Raw genomic sequence first — 14,566 nt, 5'->3', positions numbered from 1 at the left:
TTGGAGTGCCTCCACAGTTTCCTCTCTCCTGATTTATCTCCTGCCTCAATTGCTTCTATTCACTATTTGGTCAATTACATGTTTATTTCTTCTTTACACTTGGCTACACTTATTAGGTTGGATTTTGTCAAGTTTATTATGTTTACAGCTGGTCTGCAAAATACTATGCTACATTTTAACATTTCTTAAGAATAGCATTTAGTAAGAATGGCCCAGACCTTGAGACTGTAGTTCTATCTAACCAAATCACTGGATGAGGGAACAACTGAAGTTGATAAATGGGGGAACAAAATTCAAACTCCTGTCTTTCTGAAAAGCACATGCTTCTGTCCTATATCATGCAGGGGCATCAGCTGTTTTTGTCAAAATGATTTTTAATAGTGAGCTATTCATTTATTTACAGTAAATTATCTGTATTTTAACATCCCATCATTAACTGCTGTAGTATGCATCTCTATAAAATCATTTTCCCATGTAAGCAAAACATGATCACATTTAACAAATCCCTTACTAGCCCAGTGAACCCAAGTGACTATCTAAATATTTTATTTCCAGAAATATACATTCTCACATTATTTCTTAGACCTTATTGTTACTTTTTAAAAATTACTCTAGGTTTTGGCTAACTTTCCAGAACTAACCTAATGTGACAAAATAAAACTATATTATTTTGTTGGTTTTAATCCAGAAATCTTCCTCGACTAACATTCTACCATCTTCTTCATATCCTTTGCTCCATTTTTCTGGTAGTATTTTAGATTGTCTTATATTCCAGAAGTTTCACTCCATCCTAAACTTACCTTTGGTTTTGGTTAATTGCTGTTCATCACGTAAACATAATTTCCCTGTGTACATTTTAACTGCCTTCTGGGAGCAGGGCAGGGAAAGGGTTTAGTGGTGAAGACAGAAGTTCACCTCAGCTCCTGCCTTCAGACTTCAGCCTGCATTCCTTATGTAACAGAACACCTGGGCAGCTCTAATTTGAAACAGAACCCACAGGCTGTTTAGTTAGGGGCCCAATTGCCCGCCGCCAGAATTATAACTCACAATATCAGAGTTTAGTGAAAAGAAAAAGAATTGTTTATTTAACAGTTATATAGATATAGATTATTTGCGGATTTCTGCCGTTAAGTCTTATGTTCTTTAAAACACCCACAAACACATCGTTCAGCCTCCCCCTACCAAACCAGGCTAGTTTTAGAAAAGTTAGAAATACTGTTTCCCTACTTCCTAGACACAGTTCAGCTTTACTGGTAGCTGCCAAGCATTCAATTCTGATCGGGGAGGTCCTTTCTGTGTTGTGGTGCCTGCCAGCTTTCAATGCAGAACCGCATGGATTCTCAGCCTCCTTGTAAGCTGCTTTCTCAAAGCCACATGGTGTTTCCCTCTCAAAACAGCATGGAGAACCTCCTCAAAACTGCGTGGAGAACTCTGCTTCTTTAATCCATGTGGGGAGAGAGAGCGCCTTCTTCCTGCAAACCGCGTGGATCTCCTCTCCTTCTCAAAACCACATGGCGAGACCCCCCTTCTTAAAGCAGCATGGAGAACCAGTCCTTCTTAAAGCAGCACAGAGAACCCCACTAAAATGTCTGCAGCTGCTTTTTAAATCCCTGACTGCGTCCTCTGACCAGTGGGTGTGGTGACCAGTTCTGTCCATTCACAGAACCGAACGCAGGCTCTGTCCCCTCTTTTAGTACCATCCCACGGTCCAGAGCCCCTCCCATCTTCCTGGGCGTTGGAAGTTTCAAAGCCATTTGTGCAACAAAGTTACCAGCCACTGGACCCAGGCATGCAAAGGCATCCTAAAAGCTGCTTTCTTTTCCCCATCCCCCAGCTACAAGCTCTGGGGGTTTTTTGGACACTCCCATTCTGTAACACTTAAAATGTTTGATAACCCAGAGCCCTGAGCTTACTGGCTTAATTTCTATAAAGTAGAAGGTGGAGGGAGCATCATGGCACCAACCTATGTAGACTTTACGCAGTCCTCTGTTTTTAACCATTTCCATTGTAACCTATACTTAGGAAGCAGACAATTCTCTGTGTGTCTGTGGAATCCACTCTTTCCTTTTGTCTGTGGTACTTGGTCAGCAGCTGAACTGAGTCACTTAAATTTCATCTCTCCCATCTTGGAATTTCTTGATATTTCTCATCTGCATTTTTCTCCTAGGGTCTCTCCTTTATTGTCATTTTGGGAGCATTTTAAGGGGGAAGAGGAAAAAATGCATTTGTTCATTCTGCCATGTTTAACCAGAAGCTTCTAAAATCCACTTTTTAAAGTCATTTCTCTTAACACCAGCTTCTCAAAAGTGAAGTAAGAAGATTGGAAAGAAATCAAGAGCGAGAGAAGTCCTTAGCTAACCTGGAGTACTTGAAGAATGTCTTGCTGCAGTTCGTTTTCCTAAAACCAGGTAGCGAAAGAGAAAGACTTCTTCCTGTCATAGATAAAATGTTGCAGCTCAGCCCTGAAGAAAAGGAAAAGCTTGCTGCAATTGCTCAAGGTAGGTGAAGGAGTCTTAAAACTTCTGCTTTATAGTTTACACTAAATGTCTTGTGGTTGAGGTTTTGTGTGTGTGCTTACAATCTTTATTGTAACACTATGACTTAACATTGTAACTTTTAATTTTGTTTATTTGGATGAGTTCTATCATATTTGTAAACCTGTAACTAGATTTGAAAAGCCGACTTTTTAACAATGTTCAGCAGCTATAGGACCTTTATATAATTTTTAACATGGAGCAAAATACAATACATTGTTTAGTTCTGTCAACTCATGGTCATTGGCACTAATTCAATGCCAACAGGAATCCCCATTTTTGTGATGAAGGAAACCTCACTGAGTGTGAAACAGCTCAATTGTGATGCAGCACATCTGTGAGGCAGCCCTGGGGCCAGGCCGCTTTCCTGCCAGACAGCTTTGCTCTGCTCCTTCCTGGTCTGCTCTGTCTGCTCTACTCTGTTCCCGGGAGACATCTTCAGTGTTTCAGCTCAACCAGGGAAACAGTTTTCATTCTTAAGTGGAAAGGGACAGTGAGCTTTCAGAGTCAGAGGGGTACTGGCTTATATGAACAGAAGTCCCCGCCCCTGGTTTCTGATTGGTCTGCCTTCAAGCAAGTGAGGACTCCAAATCCTTGCAGACTGCTCAAAAGACACTGTTCTAATTGGTCAGAATAGAGCCAATTTGGTTGGTCAGCGCTGCACAGCTCTAATTGGAAAGCCTCAGTCCTGTTAGTTGAAATGGGATTCCAGGAGCTTCTTTGTAAAAGCTGGCTCAAATGGCAGAAACATAGTGCAGGCAGGAGGCAAGGCAACTCAGTGTAGGCCTCTCCCTAAAGTGCAGTTTGTGTGAGGAGCCTATGTAGAAATGGCTGCTAGGCTGTTTGGGTTTTGTTTTGTTTTGTTATAACTTGAAGCCATTTAGCCACCAGCAGCTCTTCTTAGTAGATGTCTTCCGGATCTTTGAAAATTTGACATATAATCCATTCTACCAAAGAATGTGGTTTTATTTTATATCATCATTTTTTAACATGTGTTGGCTTGTTCTCTCCTGCTACCTCCTTTCTTCACCCCTTCTACCCAAAAATAGTCTAGAGACAATAGTCTTATGGCTTAACACTTTGTCCATATCATATCAAACAGTCCATTTTTCCAGGCTTATTTAACTTCAAAACTACTGTATATTTAACACTTAGATTTTTGTGTCAAATAGATTTAGTACTGTAATTTCATAAACTCCTGTAAAATGATTCACATATAGCTGCTATAGTTACCTGATTTGAAATTGCATCTTAAGGATCATAGTTTCATTTTTGTTTTACTTTTAATTTTTCCCCCGAGAAGTAAAAGCCAAGTTTATTTGTTCATTTCTTATGTTTCAAGTACTCCTCAGTGGCATCGTTGGCCTGAGACTCTGCCATAGTCCTTGTCCACCACACAACTGTAACCACTCACTTTACAGGGTTTTCCCTCCATATTGATTTTAGAGGCATACCCAGTCCTCTAGTTTGTTTTAGTTTTAAAGTATTTGAACTGTTGACATTTTTCAAGCTTAAAAAGAGAATAGTGTAATAATGTCCCTTGTAGCTAGCATCCATCTTTAGCAATTTTCAACTCTTGGTCACTTTTTTTGGCTAGTGTTTCTTGGGAGATCAGAGTCAGCGCCCCATCCCCCACCCCCACCCCCGAGCTTGTTCCTCAGTTCTTCTTTGTTCACAAGAAGTTTATTCAAGCAAGAGACAAACACGTATAGTAGAAATGAGATGGCAAGTTTATTTATGAAACACATATGAGCATGAAGCTGCAAGCAGGCACCTGGCTAATCTGAATGCCTCATGTATAGAGAAAATAAAGTTGTTAGTAACTTTGTTCTATATTTGTAGCCAGGGCTACAAGTGTGCAACCAGCTAATCTGAGTACACTGACTATTGGGGTTCAAGGGTTATATAATTTAGTTAGCTCCTAGCTTCCCCCTTCTTCCCCTTCTGAACCTTGGGAATGATGTACAGCTACAGTACATCTGAGTCAACAGGGGAGACATGTCTCCCTCTTCCCCCCTGCCTTAGTTCACTACCTATCCTACCTAACACAAGGATAGAGCAGAGCTTGAGATTTTAAAGCAAATCCTACACATACGTTTTCCCCACTTCAATGTGTATTGGACTCCCCTGTTATCTGTACCTCATTTATATTCAGTGTACCAAACGTCTTTTAACTGTATGCAAAATAGGACTCACCTGTTGCACCTATTTGATGTTCCTTAAACTTTGCTTTATTTTTGTTACCTATAGCAATTCTATGTTCCTATGTGTAATGTCATTTATCACTTCGAGAAAGTGGTTATCTGTCCTAGAGAATTAAGTCCTTTTTTGAGTTTGGCACTTCATAATAGCATTTAGTTTGTGCCAATATTGCCTATAAAACGGGAGTTAGATGTCTGATTCAATCTAGGTGCAATTGGGTGGGGTAGGAGATAGGTATTTTTGTATCCTTTCTCAGACATCACATCAGTAGGACCAATGTCTAATTGTCCCACTTTCGATGACTACCTCATCATGTTGGTGCTCTTTTTCATGTTCCTTTATCCCCTATAAATCCTAACTAAACTGATAAATCTAGAGAGTGATCCTCAAAATTGAATGGATATTGGAGTCATCTGGTGTGATTATTAGAACACAGTATGCTGGACCCCCCCCACCCACCCCCCAGGTTCTGATTGAGTAGATTTAAGGTAGTACCCTAGAGTTTACATTTTTAACAATTTCCCAGGTGATACAAATACTCTGGAGACCAGGTCTGGTGACTGTACCTTGAAAACCTAGAGGACTGATATAATTCAGATTTATTTATTTATTTAATGCAGAAATACTTCACAAGTAGTACTGACAGTTTCTTTCAATCTTTTTTTACACTACATGTTTCTAATGATAATTAATAATTAATAATGGTAATCTCAGCTCTAACTGTAGGGTACATTACCTTAACCACAATAGCATTTTTGTCATGAGATCTAAAATAAGAATACAGAGCATACATTTTTAGTAATATAGTTAACCTAAATACAAATTTGCTTTTATATTTTACTTTTTATTTATTCTATCAAAGCTAAAACTATTTTTTCATTGTAAAATTAATCAGGACTTTAGGAAGAATTTTTTTTAATTAAAATGTAGTTTTCAGTAGAACAATATGATTTCAAAATATTTAACATATAGAATGCTTTTAAAAGCATAGCATGTTTTATATAATTTTTATTTCTTAACACTCAAATGGTCCATAAGTTGAAGGTCCATTGATCAATACAAAATCCAAAACAGACTAACCTTGGGATCCCAGTAACACCAGTGTTATTGATCATACAGAGGGTATATTTAGAAGTTCGCTAGAAACCCAGGACCTATAGGTAACCCCCATATAACATGGTTGTTAGGTTCCTAACAAACGCCGTGTTATGCGAATCCATGTTATACGAAACAAAGAACTAGTACAAAATGGGGGGTTAGGGTCCAAAAATTAAAAAAACATACTATTACATTTTTATAATTAAGAGATATATCTTTATTAATGCAATTTTCATCAAAAGTATTACGTATTAATATGAATTAAGTAACGCTTTCTTCGTTATCACTAATGAGCTCCATTAACTGAATGGATTTTCTTTTTGATAAGATATCCTCATCCTCTGAACTTTCTTCAGCATCATCTTGATTTCTATGCTCTACCTTTTGCAAAAAATCTGTTATTTTAGATTGCTTGCTTTTAGCTGAGAGTTCTTTATAAATTTCGTTATACGTATGGTGCTAAGCACTTTTGAAGTTCTCTCTTATACTTTGTGCTTCTTTCAGTGCAAGGAGCTTTATTTAAGAAATATGACTTTAACTGTTCGGCTAAGTCTAGTCCTTTATGCTTTTTAGAGTAAACTTATATGATATATGTGCTCGAGTGAAAAATTGTAAATGAGTTATCTTTTGCTCTTAAAAGCTTTAATCACAGTCAGTATTGTACAGGGGGTTTCCCCAATTCTCTAACCATGTTCTAGAAGTACTGTGTTATATGGGGGATACCTGTATTTTGCTAAGTTCTGTAAATGTATAAGAAAACCCAATTTACTAGGCTTAAACTAGTTTACCTTTTAAAGGTTATTAACTTTCTATTTCTTATCCATGTGAGCAAATAAGAGAAAATGTATAAAAATTAAATTAAAAACAGTTATTATCTGGCAGCAGTTTATATATGGTTTTAAAAAGGAATGATTAAACTGGAAGATAACTTAATTTTCAGAATTTAGTGTGGAGAAACAAAACAATGAAAAAACAAGAGTAAAGGACATAGAAGATAGAATGACAACATCTAACATATTTAATCATTGAACTTCTAGAAGGAGAGGATAGGAAAGATTTGGGTAGAAGCAACATTTGAAGAAAATGGCTGAAAATTTTCCAAAATTGCTGAAGGATTTGAAAATCTCAATAAAATTTCAAGTAGGATAAATCAGAGGAATTCTACCTCTAGTCACATAAAAGTAAAATGGCCCCCAAAAAAGAACAGAGAAAAATTTCAAAAGCAGTCAGAGACAGAAGGCACATTGCCTCATTACCTTTAAGGGAGTAACAGACAGGCTTACACTGGACCTTTCTAAATTTGAGTTTTTTTTTAAGATTTTATTTATTTATTTTTATAGAGAGGGGAAGGGAGGGAGAAAGAGGAGAGAAACATCAGTGTGTGGTTGCCTCTCAAGCACCCCAGCTGTGGACCTGGCCTGCAACTCAGGCATGTGCCCTGACTGAGAATCGAACCAGTGACCCTTTGGTTCACAGGCCGGTGCTCAATCCACTGAGCCACACTTGTCAATGGCATTGGTAGAATACTGTCTTTTGTGTGCTGTAAGAAATATTACCACCCTTGTAAAAATATTTTTAAAGATCTTTTCTGACGGGCAAAAACTAAGAATTCGCCTCCACTGGAAATTCTTAGCAGTGTACTTCATACATAAGGAAAACTTTCTAGATGGAAATGTTACAGAGAGGAGAGAGAGACCAGAGTCTGGTTCTTGTCTCACTTGCAAGAGAATAATTCAAGCAAGAGGTAGACACATATAGTGAAAATTAGATAGCAAGTTTATCTATGAAACACGTACAAGCACAAAGCTGCAAGCAGGCACCTAGCTAGTCTAAATGCTCCACATATAGAGGAAATAAAGCTGTACATTTGTTCTATATACTTGAGCTGAAGCTACAAGTGGATATTTAGCTAATCTAAGTATGCTGGCTATTAGTGTTCAGGGGTTATATACCTTAGTCAGCTTTTAGGCTCCTCCTCCTTCCCCTTTTAAATTTTGGGAACAATGTATAGCTACAAAGACTCTTTCTCAGTTAGTAAAGTCTCTTTGTCTTAGTTAGTAAAATTGTTACAGAGGCCCCCTTTCTCAGCATAGGCCCCCCTCTTCCTCCTGTGCAATTGCTGCTTGTGATGTTCAGAACACCTGGCAATCTTAGTAAGATTGTTACAGAAGCTTACAGAAGCCCTCTTTCTCAGCACAATCTCAAGGACTCTCCCATCCTCCTGCGCCATGTTGCTTGTAATGCTCAGGACACCTGGCTATCTTATCAAACCGAGCTCAGGACTGCTGAATTAATTGGTGAGACATGTCTTCCTTTTGCTTTTAGCCTCCTGTATTAAGTTTTTTGTGAGATTGTAATGGTGAGGGCCCTGCCTTTATTTCCCCTCTGGCCGCTCATTCCTAGCTGCTACCTAACAGGAAGTCTGAGATGCAAGAAGGAATGCACATGGAGGAACCTTGCCCCGATGCTACAGATACAGGTCCTTGGCCTCCTGGAGCACAGCAGGGACATTTCTTTACCAAGAAGATAATAGCCCACATTACACACATGTCAGGTACCAGAGAGAGAGTCTGAGAGCTACTCTCCCTGCACTGAAAGAAATGGAACCATAAAAGCAAAGAATATGTGTGCCTCTTCTGTTCTTCATCTCTGATATTGTGTAAACGGTATTTTTCATTCAGGTTGCTAATCATTAGTGTATGATTAGATTAATTTGGTGGATTACATCAAATAAAAAGAATAAGACATATCAGAATACGTTGAATCTAGTAAGGGTAGGAATTGTTTCTTAAAGCTCTCCAGGTATATATGTGGATGTTGGTTATCTGTCTAACTGTATCAGCTCATACAAAATTTCTTTTTTTCTGTGTGTTTGGGTTGCAAATATTTGAGAATCATTAGTTTAGGGAGTAAAGTAGGTTATCCAGCTCTGATAAAAGACATTAAAATCCTTACAATAGGCCCTAGACTGATAGCTCAGTTGATTAGAGTATCATCTCTATATGCCAGGGTTTGCAGGTTCAATCCCTGGTCAGGGAACATAAATGAATGAACCAAAGAAGGCATAAATAAGTAGAACAACAAATCCATGTTTCTCTCTCCCTGTCTTCCTCTCTCTCTAAAATGAATAAATAAATTAATATTAAAATCCTTACAATAAACACCTCAAGTGAGTGTTATGAGCCGCTAGTAGATGCCTGTTGCATCTCTATGTAAGGTAACACAACATAAAGGGCCACATTAGTCCCAGAACAAGTAATTTGAGGAAGACAATGCTAAGAAGAGTATTGTTGCTCTACTTGCAATGTAAATAAGATTTAACTCAAGCTGCTCCCTGCTTATTAGATTCCAGCACAGCTCAAAGATTGCAGTCTACTTGAGATACAACTTGTGATAAATCAACTTTCCCCCCCAAATAAGTTAATTATATAGTACTTCCCTATGCAAAACTGGAATCTCAGCTGTGCTGCTCAAGCAAGAGCTAAAAGTTGCTTCTGTACACCTTTAGTCCCCAACTAGGTTATGATTTATAGAGCTGTATATTGTTACTTACATACCAGGGTCAAACACTGTAGACATAAAGAGGAAGAAGGCCAATAAATGCAATGGCAAAAAAAGGCAAAGACTATCTATCATAAGCTGTTTTGATCATCTAGAGATTACTGGAGAGAGACCAGAGTCAGGCCACCGCCCACCCTCCCCAAGCTTGTTCCTTGGTTCTTGCCTTGCTTACAAGAGACGAGTTCAAGTGAGAGAGACAACGTGTATAGTGGAAATGAGATAGCAAGTTTATTTATGAAACACCTACGTGCACGAAGCCACAAGCAGGCACCTGGCTAGTCTAAGTGCACCAACTATTGGGGTTCAGGGGTTATATGCCTTAGTCAGCTTCTGGTTCCCCCTCCTCCCCCTTCCAAACCTTGGGAATAATGTACAGCTACAAAGGCTTTCTCTCTCAGCTAGTAAAGGCTCTTTGTCTTAGTGAAATGGTTACAGCGGCTCCTTTTCCTAGTACAGAGTCTCAAAGACTCCCCTTCTCCTGCACTATCTCTGCTTGTGACGTTTGGAACACCCAGCAGTCTTATTGGACGGGGCTCAGGCCTCCTTAATCAACGGGGGAGACATGTCTTCCTCCTCCTTTCTGCCTTAGTTCACTACCTAGCTCACTTAACAGCAGGAGGAGAATGCACACTGACATACTCACTGTAAATGCCTGTTTGATTTGCAGAGGGTATAGAATCATATCAGAAGAGAACAGTTGCTCCAGGCAAGAGCAAATGCACCGGATCTCATCACAACTTTGCTCTGGTTCTTATTTACCTAAGGAGGTAAAGAGCTGCCAGGAGTATTGACTGACTGCACAGAGCAGAGTCCTGCCAGATCTGAAAACAGCTGAGCTTTTGTTGTGCCACAGGACTTACTCTCAGAGTATACCATTCATTGCAGATGAACATGCAGTTATCTCTGCCTTTTGTCAGGGGAGTGTTCTCAGTCACCTAGCTCTCATTGTTCCTGGGAGCCCCCTTCTCTGATGGAGAAAGTGGAGTTAGTGCCCAGTTGTCCATTCCTAAATAAAGAATATTTCTTCCTTCAACTTTCCAGAAGTTTTTCTCCCTGCAGATTTTGGAAGACAGGCTTCTGAAAGGCCTCCTGTCCCCACTATTCCTTCCTCCAGGTGTCTGTGCCATGCCTTTAGGTAATCCTCTCCTCTCAAGTGGCCAGTAGGCTGTCCTAGTGACTTGTTTCTTACCAGTAGAATACACAAAGGTGATAGGATGTCACTTCTATAATTAGGTTGCAGGAGATTGTGACTTCTGTCTTGCTAGCAGACTCCGCCTCCTCTTACACTATTGATGTAGGCTGCTCTATGGAAGAGGCCTGTGATAAGGAACTAAGGCCATCGGTCCATCAGCTGTGGAGGAACTGAATTCTGCATTCTACCATTAGTTTGAAGCAGCTCCTTCTCCACTGCTCCCTCAGATGAGACCCGTGCCTGGCAGATAGCTTGATTGTAGATTTTTGACAGACCCTGGGATGGAGGACCTAGCTAAACCATTCCTGGTCTCCTGCCTCATAGACACTAAGATAACAAATGAGTGCTGTTTAAAGTTGATAAGTTTGTGGTAATTTGTTATATAGCAGTTCATAACTAATACATGGATAAAATCAGACAATGAACAGAAAAAATGAAATTGGTTTGTAAACTGTAGAAAGGGTTTCTCCATTTAAAATTTTGAAAATGCTTCTCTGAATGAGACCCAACTGTACATATATGTCTGAAAACACAGGTGTATGGAAGGGTGCATACTAAGTGTAATAATGGTTGCTTTTGGAGGGGAGGGGAGGAGTGAAGGATAGGATGTGTAATGAAAAGAATGCCCACTTTTCCCTAAGGTTATGAATCTTTCAAATTATACATATTAATATACAAATCATATTAAGAAAAAAACAATAAAGGAGACCTTTTCTGAAATTTTCTTGGAGGCTCAGAATTTTTCTAAACTTTACCCTGGCAGGTGTGGCTCAGTGGCTTGTGAACCAAAGAGTCACTGGTTCTATTCCCAGTCAGGGCACATGACTGGGTTGCAGGCCAGGTCCCCAGTTGAGGGCGTGTGAGAGGCAACTGATCAATGTTTCTTTCACACATCTTGTTTCTTTTACTCTCTTTCTCCCTCCTTTCCCCTCTCTCTTAAGAAATAAATAAAATCTTTAAAAAACATTTTTTTAAATCTTTAACAAAGGATTTGTGTTGATCATAAAAAGGATAAAGAGAGAAAATGGAATATTCAATGCAAAATGACACAACCACCTTGAAAAGTGTAGCGTTTTTTAAAAATAAAGTTAAACATATATTCACTGTACAACAACAGTCCCATTCCAAAGTATTTATCCAAAAGAAATGGAAACTTAAGTCTGTACACGCAAAAACACACAAGCCTCATGAACGTATTAAAAACCACCTAATTTAAAAAAACAAGAACACTGAATTATATACTTTAAAGCGGTGAAATTTATGGTATGTGAATTAGTTTTCAAATTCTTTAAATTGAAGACCTGTACACAAATGTTTATAGGAGTTTTATTTTAAATTGCTAAAAATTATTTTTCAGATATTCTTCACTGGTAAATGAAACAAACTGATACAGGCATACAATGGAATAGTACTCAGCAGTAAAAAAGTAAACTACTGATACACACAGCAACATGGATGGTTCTTGAATGCATTGTGCAAGTGAAAGTAGACTATAAGATTCAGAAAGACTGTATGCAATGTATTCTATTTATGTGAATTTCCTGAAAAAACACTGTAAGGATATAAAACAAATCAGTGGTTGTGAAGGAGTAGCAGGGATTCTGGCTAAAAAAGATCATGAGAGAACTTTAACATGGGCTGGTGGTGCTACACCTAAAAAGGTTGAACTTTAAGTAAATTATACTTCAATAAGCCTGATTTTAAATGATTAAAAAACAGTTGTTTTTGGATTGTTTTAGTTTACCTTTGAGATTCACTGTAAATCTATTGGCTTTAGGTTCTAAGTTATATAAACGCTTCTGTTTTAAAAGGATGTAAAAAGTTCCTCTTATTTTCAATAATACTTGTGCTGGAGACTTTATTTTGGAATATCTAAAAGGGAAAGACAAATACTAAAAATCAAAGAACAGAAAGATTCATAACATCAAAATTTGGTATGAGAAAATTAATACTTTTTTTTTTAACTCCCCAAAGGTGAGGAAGAAAATGGTTCTCGTTCTTCTGGATGGACATCCTATCTGCATAGTTGGTCCGGACTTAGATAGATTGATGGAAAGAACATGATTTACTAACCAAATAGAATTCATTTGGCAAAAAGGGTTCACATATATTGCTCTTATTCTTTTGTCAAAAAGTGTGTATATATCCGTATCTACATGTATTTATACATACACATACAGGGGTGGAAAAAAGTAGGTTTACAGTGGTAATACAAATAAATGAGAATAAACTCTGTGTTTAGCATACTCACAACTGTAAGCCTACTTTTGCCTACTCCTATATTTAAAAAGTCTCAGCTTGAAATAAAAATACAATAGCCTGCACTGTTGATCAGTCCACAGACCTTGACTCTGATCCCCACGCATGCTGCCAGGTGGAAACACCAAGAATGAGCACTCTGTTCTCTGGAACCTCAAGACCTGCCTATTTCTAGGCAGTACTGTGAATTTTGAAATTAAAATAAATTTGTGGTACCATATCAACTGTAATTTAGACTTTTAAAATAATGTTCCAAGAATATTTATTGCAAGGTCAGACTTACAGATCGTTATTAGTTATAAATTGTTAAAGAAATTTGTTAATTAGAACATGAAGGAAAATGCTTTATTGGTAAAGTTGGCATGTTTATTAAGGGACTATAAGGTAAATATGCTACAGTTAATTATGAGATTAAGTTAAAATACAACTTACTTTAAAATGAACTGTTCTTTTTTCCCTCTATAGTAAGTTGTTAAAGCCTTGGTATTGGCTGGTATAACACCTCACCTGGGGCTGATTTCATGGTGTCTCTCCAAGCTTTTGTTATGGTTCAGCTACTTCTAAGCCATGGGTCTATTTTGAGAATTCTCTCCATCTTCCCAAATAAAAATTTATTAGAACAGTGACTGTATTACTCAGCATTTTATCTAAATATGAAACTGGTGGTTCCCATGTTTCAGCAGATAATGTCATTCTGTAAATTTCTTTAGAAGAGACTTTAGGGAGATACCTTAGAGATCAATGCTACATTTCAGCAGTTCCTGTGAATAATTCTGGATAGTGGTATGACTTGCTTCGATGCCTCTGAATATATATCATTGATTAAATCAAAATTGTGTCTTAAGTCATAAAATTAAGAATTCTGTTATTAATATTTACATGTTAAAGAACCACACAGCATGTTCTATGAAGGTCTCTCTTAGGCTTTCCAACTTATATTCTAATTTTCAATCTCAACTGGTGAACTGAGTCTGCTTTGGTTACTCAGAACATTGGCTTCCAGTAATTTAACTGCCATTTGCTGCTGACATGTTGAGTTTGTTCTTTAAAAAATATCTCATACATCTTTCCTTCCTCCTCCTTTAGAAGAACAGACCTAACTAGTGAATGTATTAATGAAAATGCATTTATTTCAGAGCTGACTATAAAAGTTTAAATTTTTTACTTTATAACTGTGACTATAAGTATGCCAGCAGCATACAGTGAAACTGTAATAGTATGTAAATAAATTCCACTTTTTCTTTAAGTGTAGGCCTTTTTGAAATCTGTTAACTGGTTTTGAAATATAATTTCTACTCATGAATGTAATAACAAAAATACCTTTCTGCATAATTAAAAAACTATTACTGTAATTACAAAAGCTATGTTCTTTCATGGCTTTAGCAGTGAAAGGAAAAATTATAATTATTTTAATATTTCCATTAAATATGTTTACTATATATTATATTTTTATGCCTGCTCTTTCTTTTAGACACTGTCTTTGGAGTTTTAAATTGTTCATGAACTAGAAGTATAAAGTCCCTTACTAACATCCTTAGACTTTTGGGATCTAGAATATCACGTGCTTGAGAGAACAGAGATTGACCTTTTGGTACGTCATGTGTAGATCATGGTGCCTGCAACGTCTGACAATCATCTTCCACCTTACACTGCAAGCCTTGCTTAGCTTTTCTTTGGGCACCTCAGGTTTCAGCCTATCTGATGTAAGGCAGCTCTTGGA

At 37.7% G+C, this 14,566-nt stretch overlaps 1 protein-coding gene across 3 annotated transcripts in view; it reads left to right on the top strand.

The window, feature by feature from the left end:
* The window catches only part of GCC2 (GRIP and coiled-coil domain containing 2), a 76,921-nt gene extending 63,579 nt beyond the window's left edge, over positions 1-13,342 (top strand). For all 3 annotated transcript variants that reach the window (XM_090269944.1, XM_090269942.1, XM_090269943.1), the window contains 2 exons: positions 2,297-2,498; positions 12,562-13,342. In XM_090269944.1, the coding sequence (XP_090126070.1) occupies positions 2,297-2,498; positions 12,562-12,632 (273 nt within the window). In that variant the 3' untranslated portion in view covers positions 12,633-13,342. The remainder of the gene's footprint in view (positions 1-2,296; positions 2,499-12,561) is intronic.
* The last annotated feature ends 1,224 nt before the right edge of the window (positions 13,343-14,566 follow it).

The sequence above is a fragment of the Furipterus horrens genome, unplaced genomic scaffold, assembly GCF_987537825.1.
Source record: "Furipterus horrens unplaced genomic scaffold, mFurHor1.1.pri manual_scaffold_3, whole genome shotgun sequence".
NCBI classification, from domain to species: Eukaryota; Metazoa; Chordata; class Mammalia; order Chiroptera; family Furipteridae; genus Furipterus; species Furipterus horrens.
Note: the sequence above shows the minus strand (reverse complement) of the source record. Positions and strands in the feature narration are given on the sequence as shown.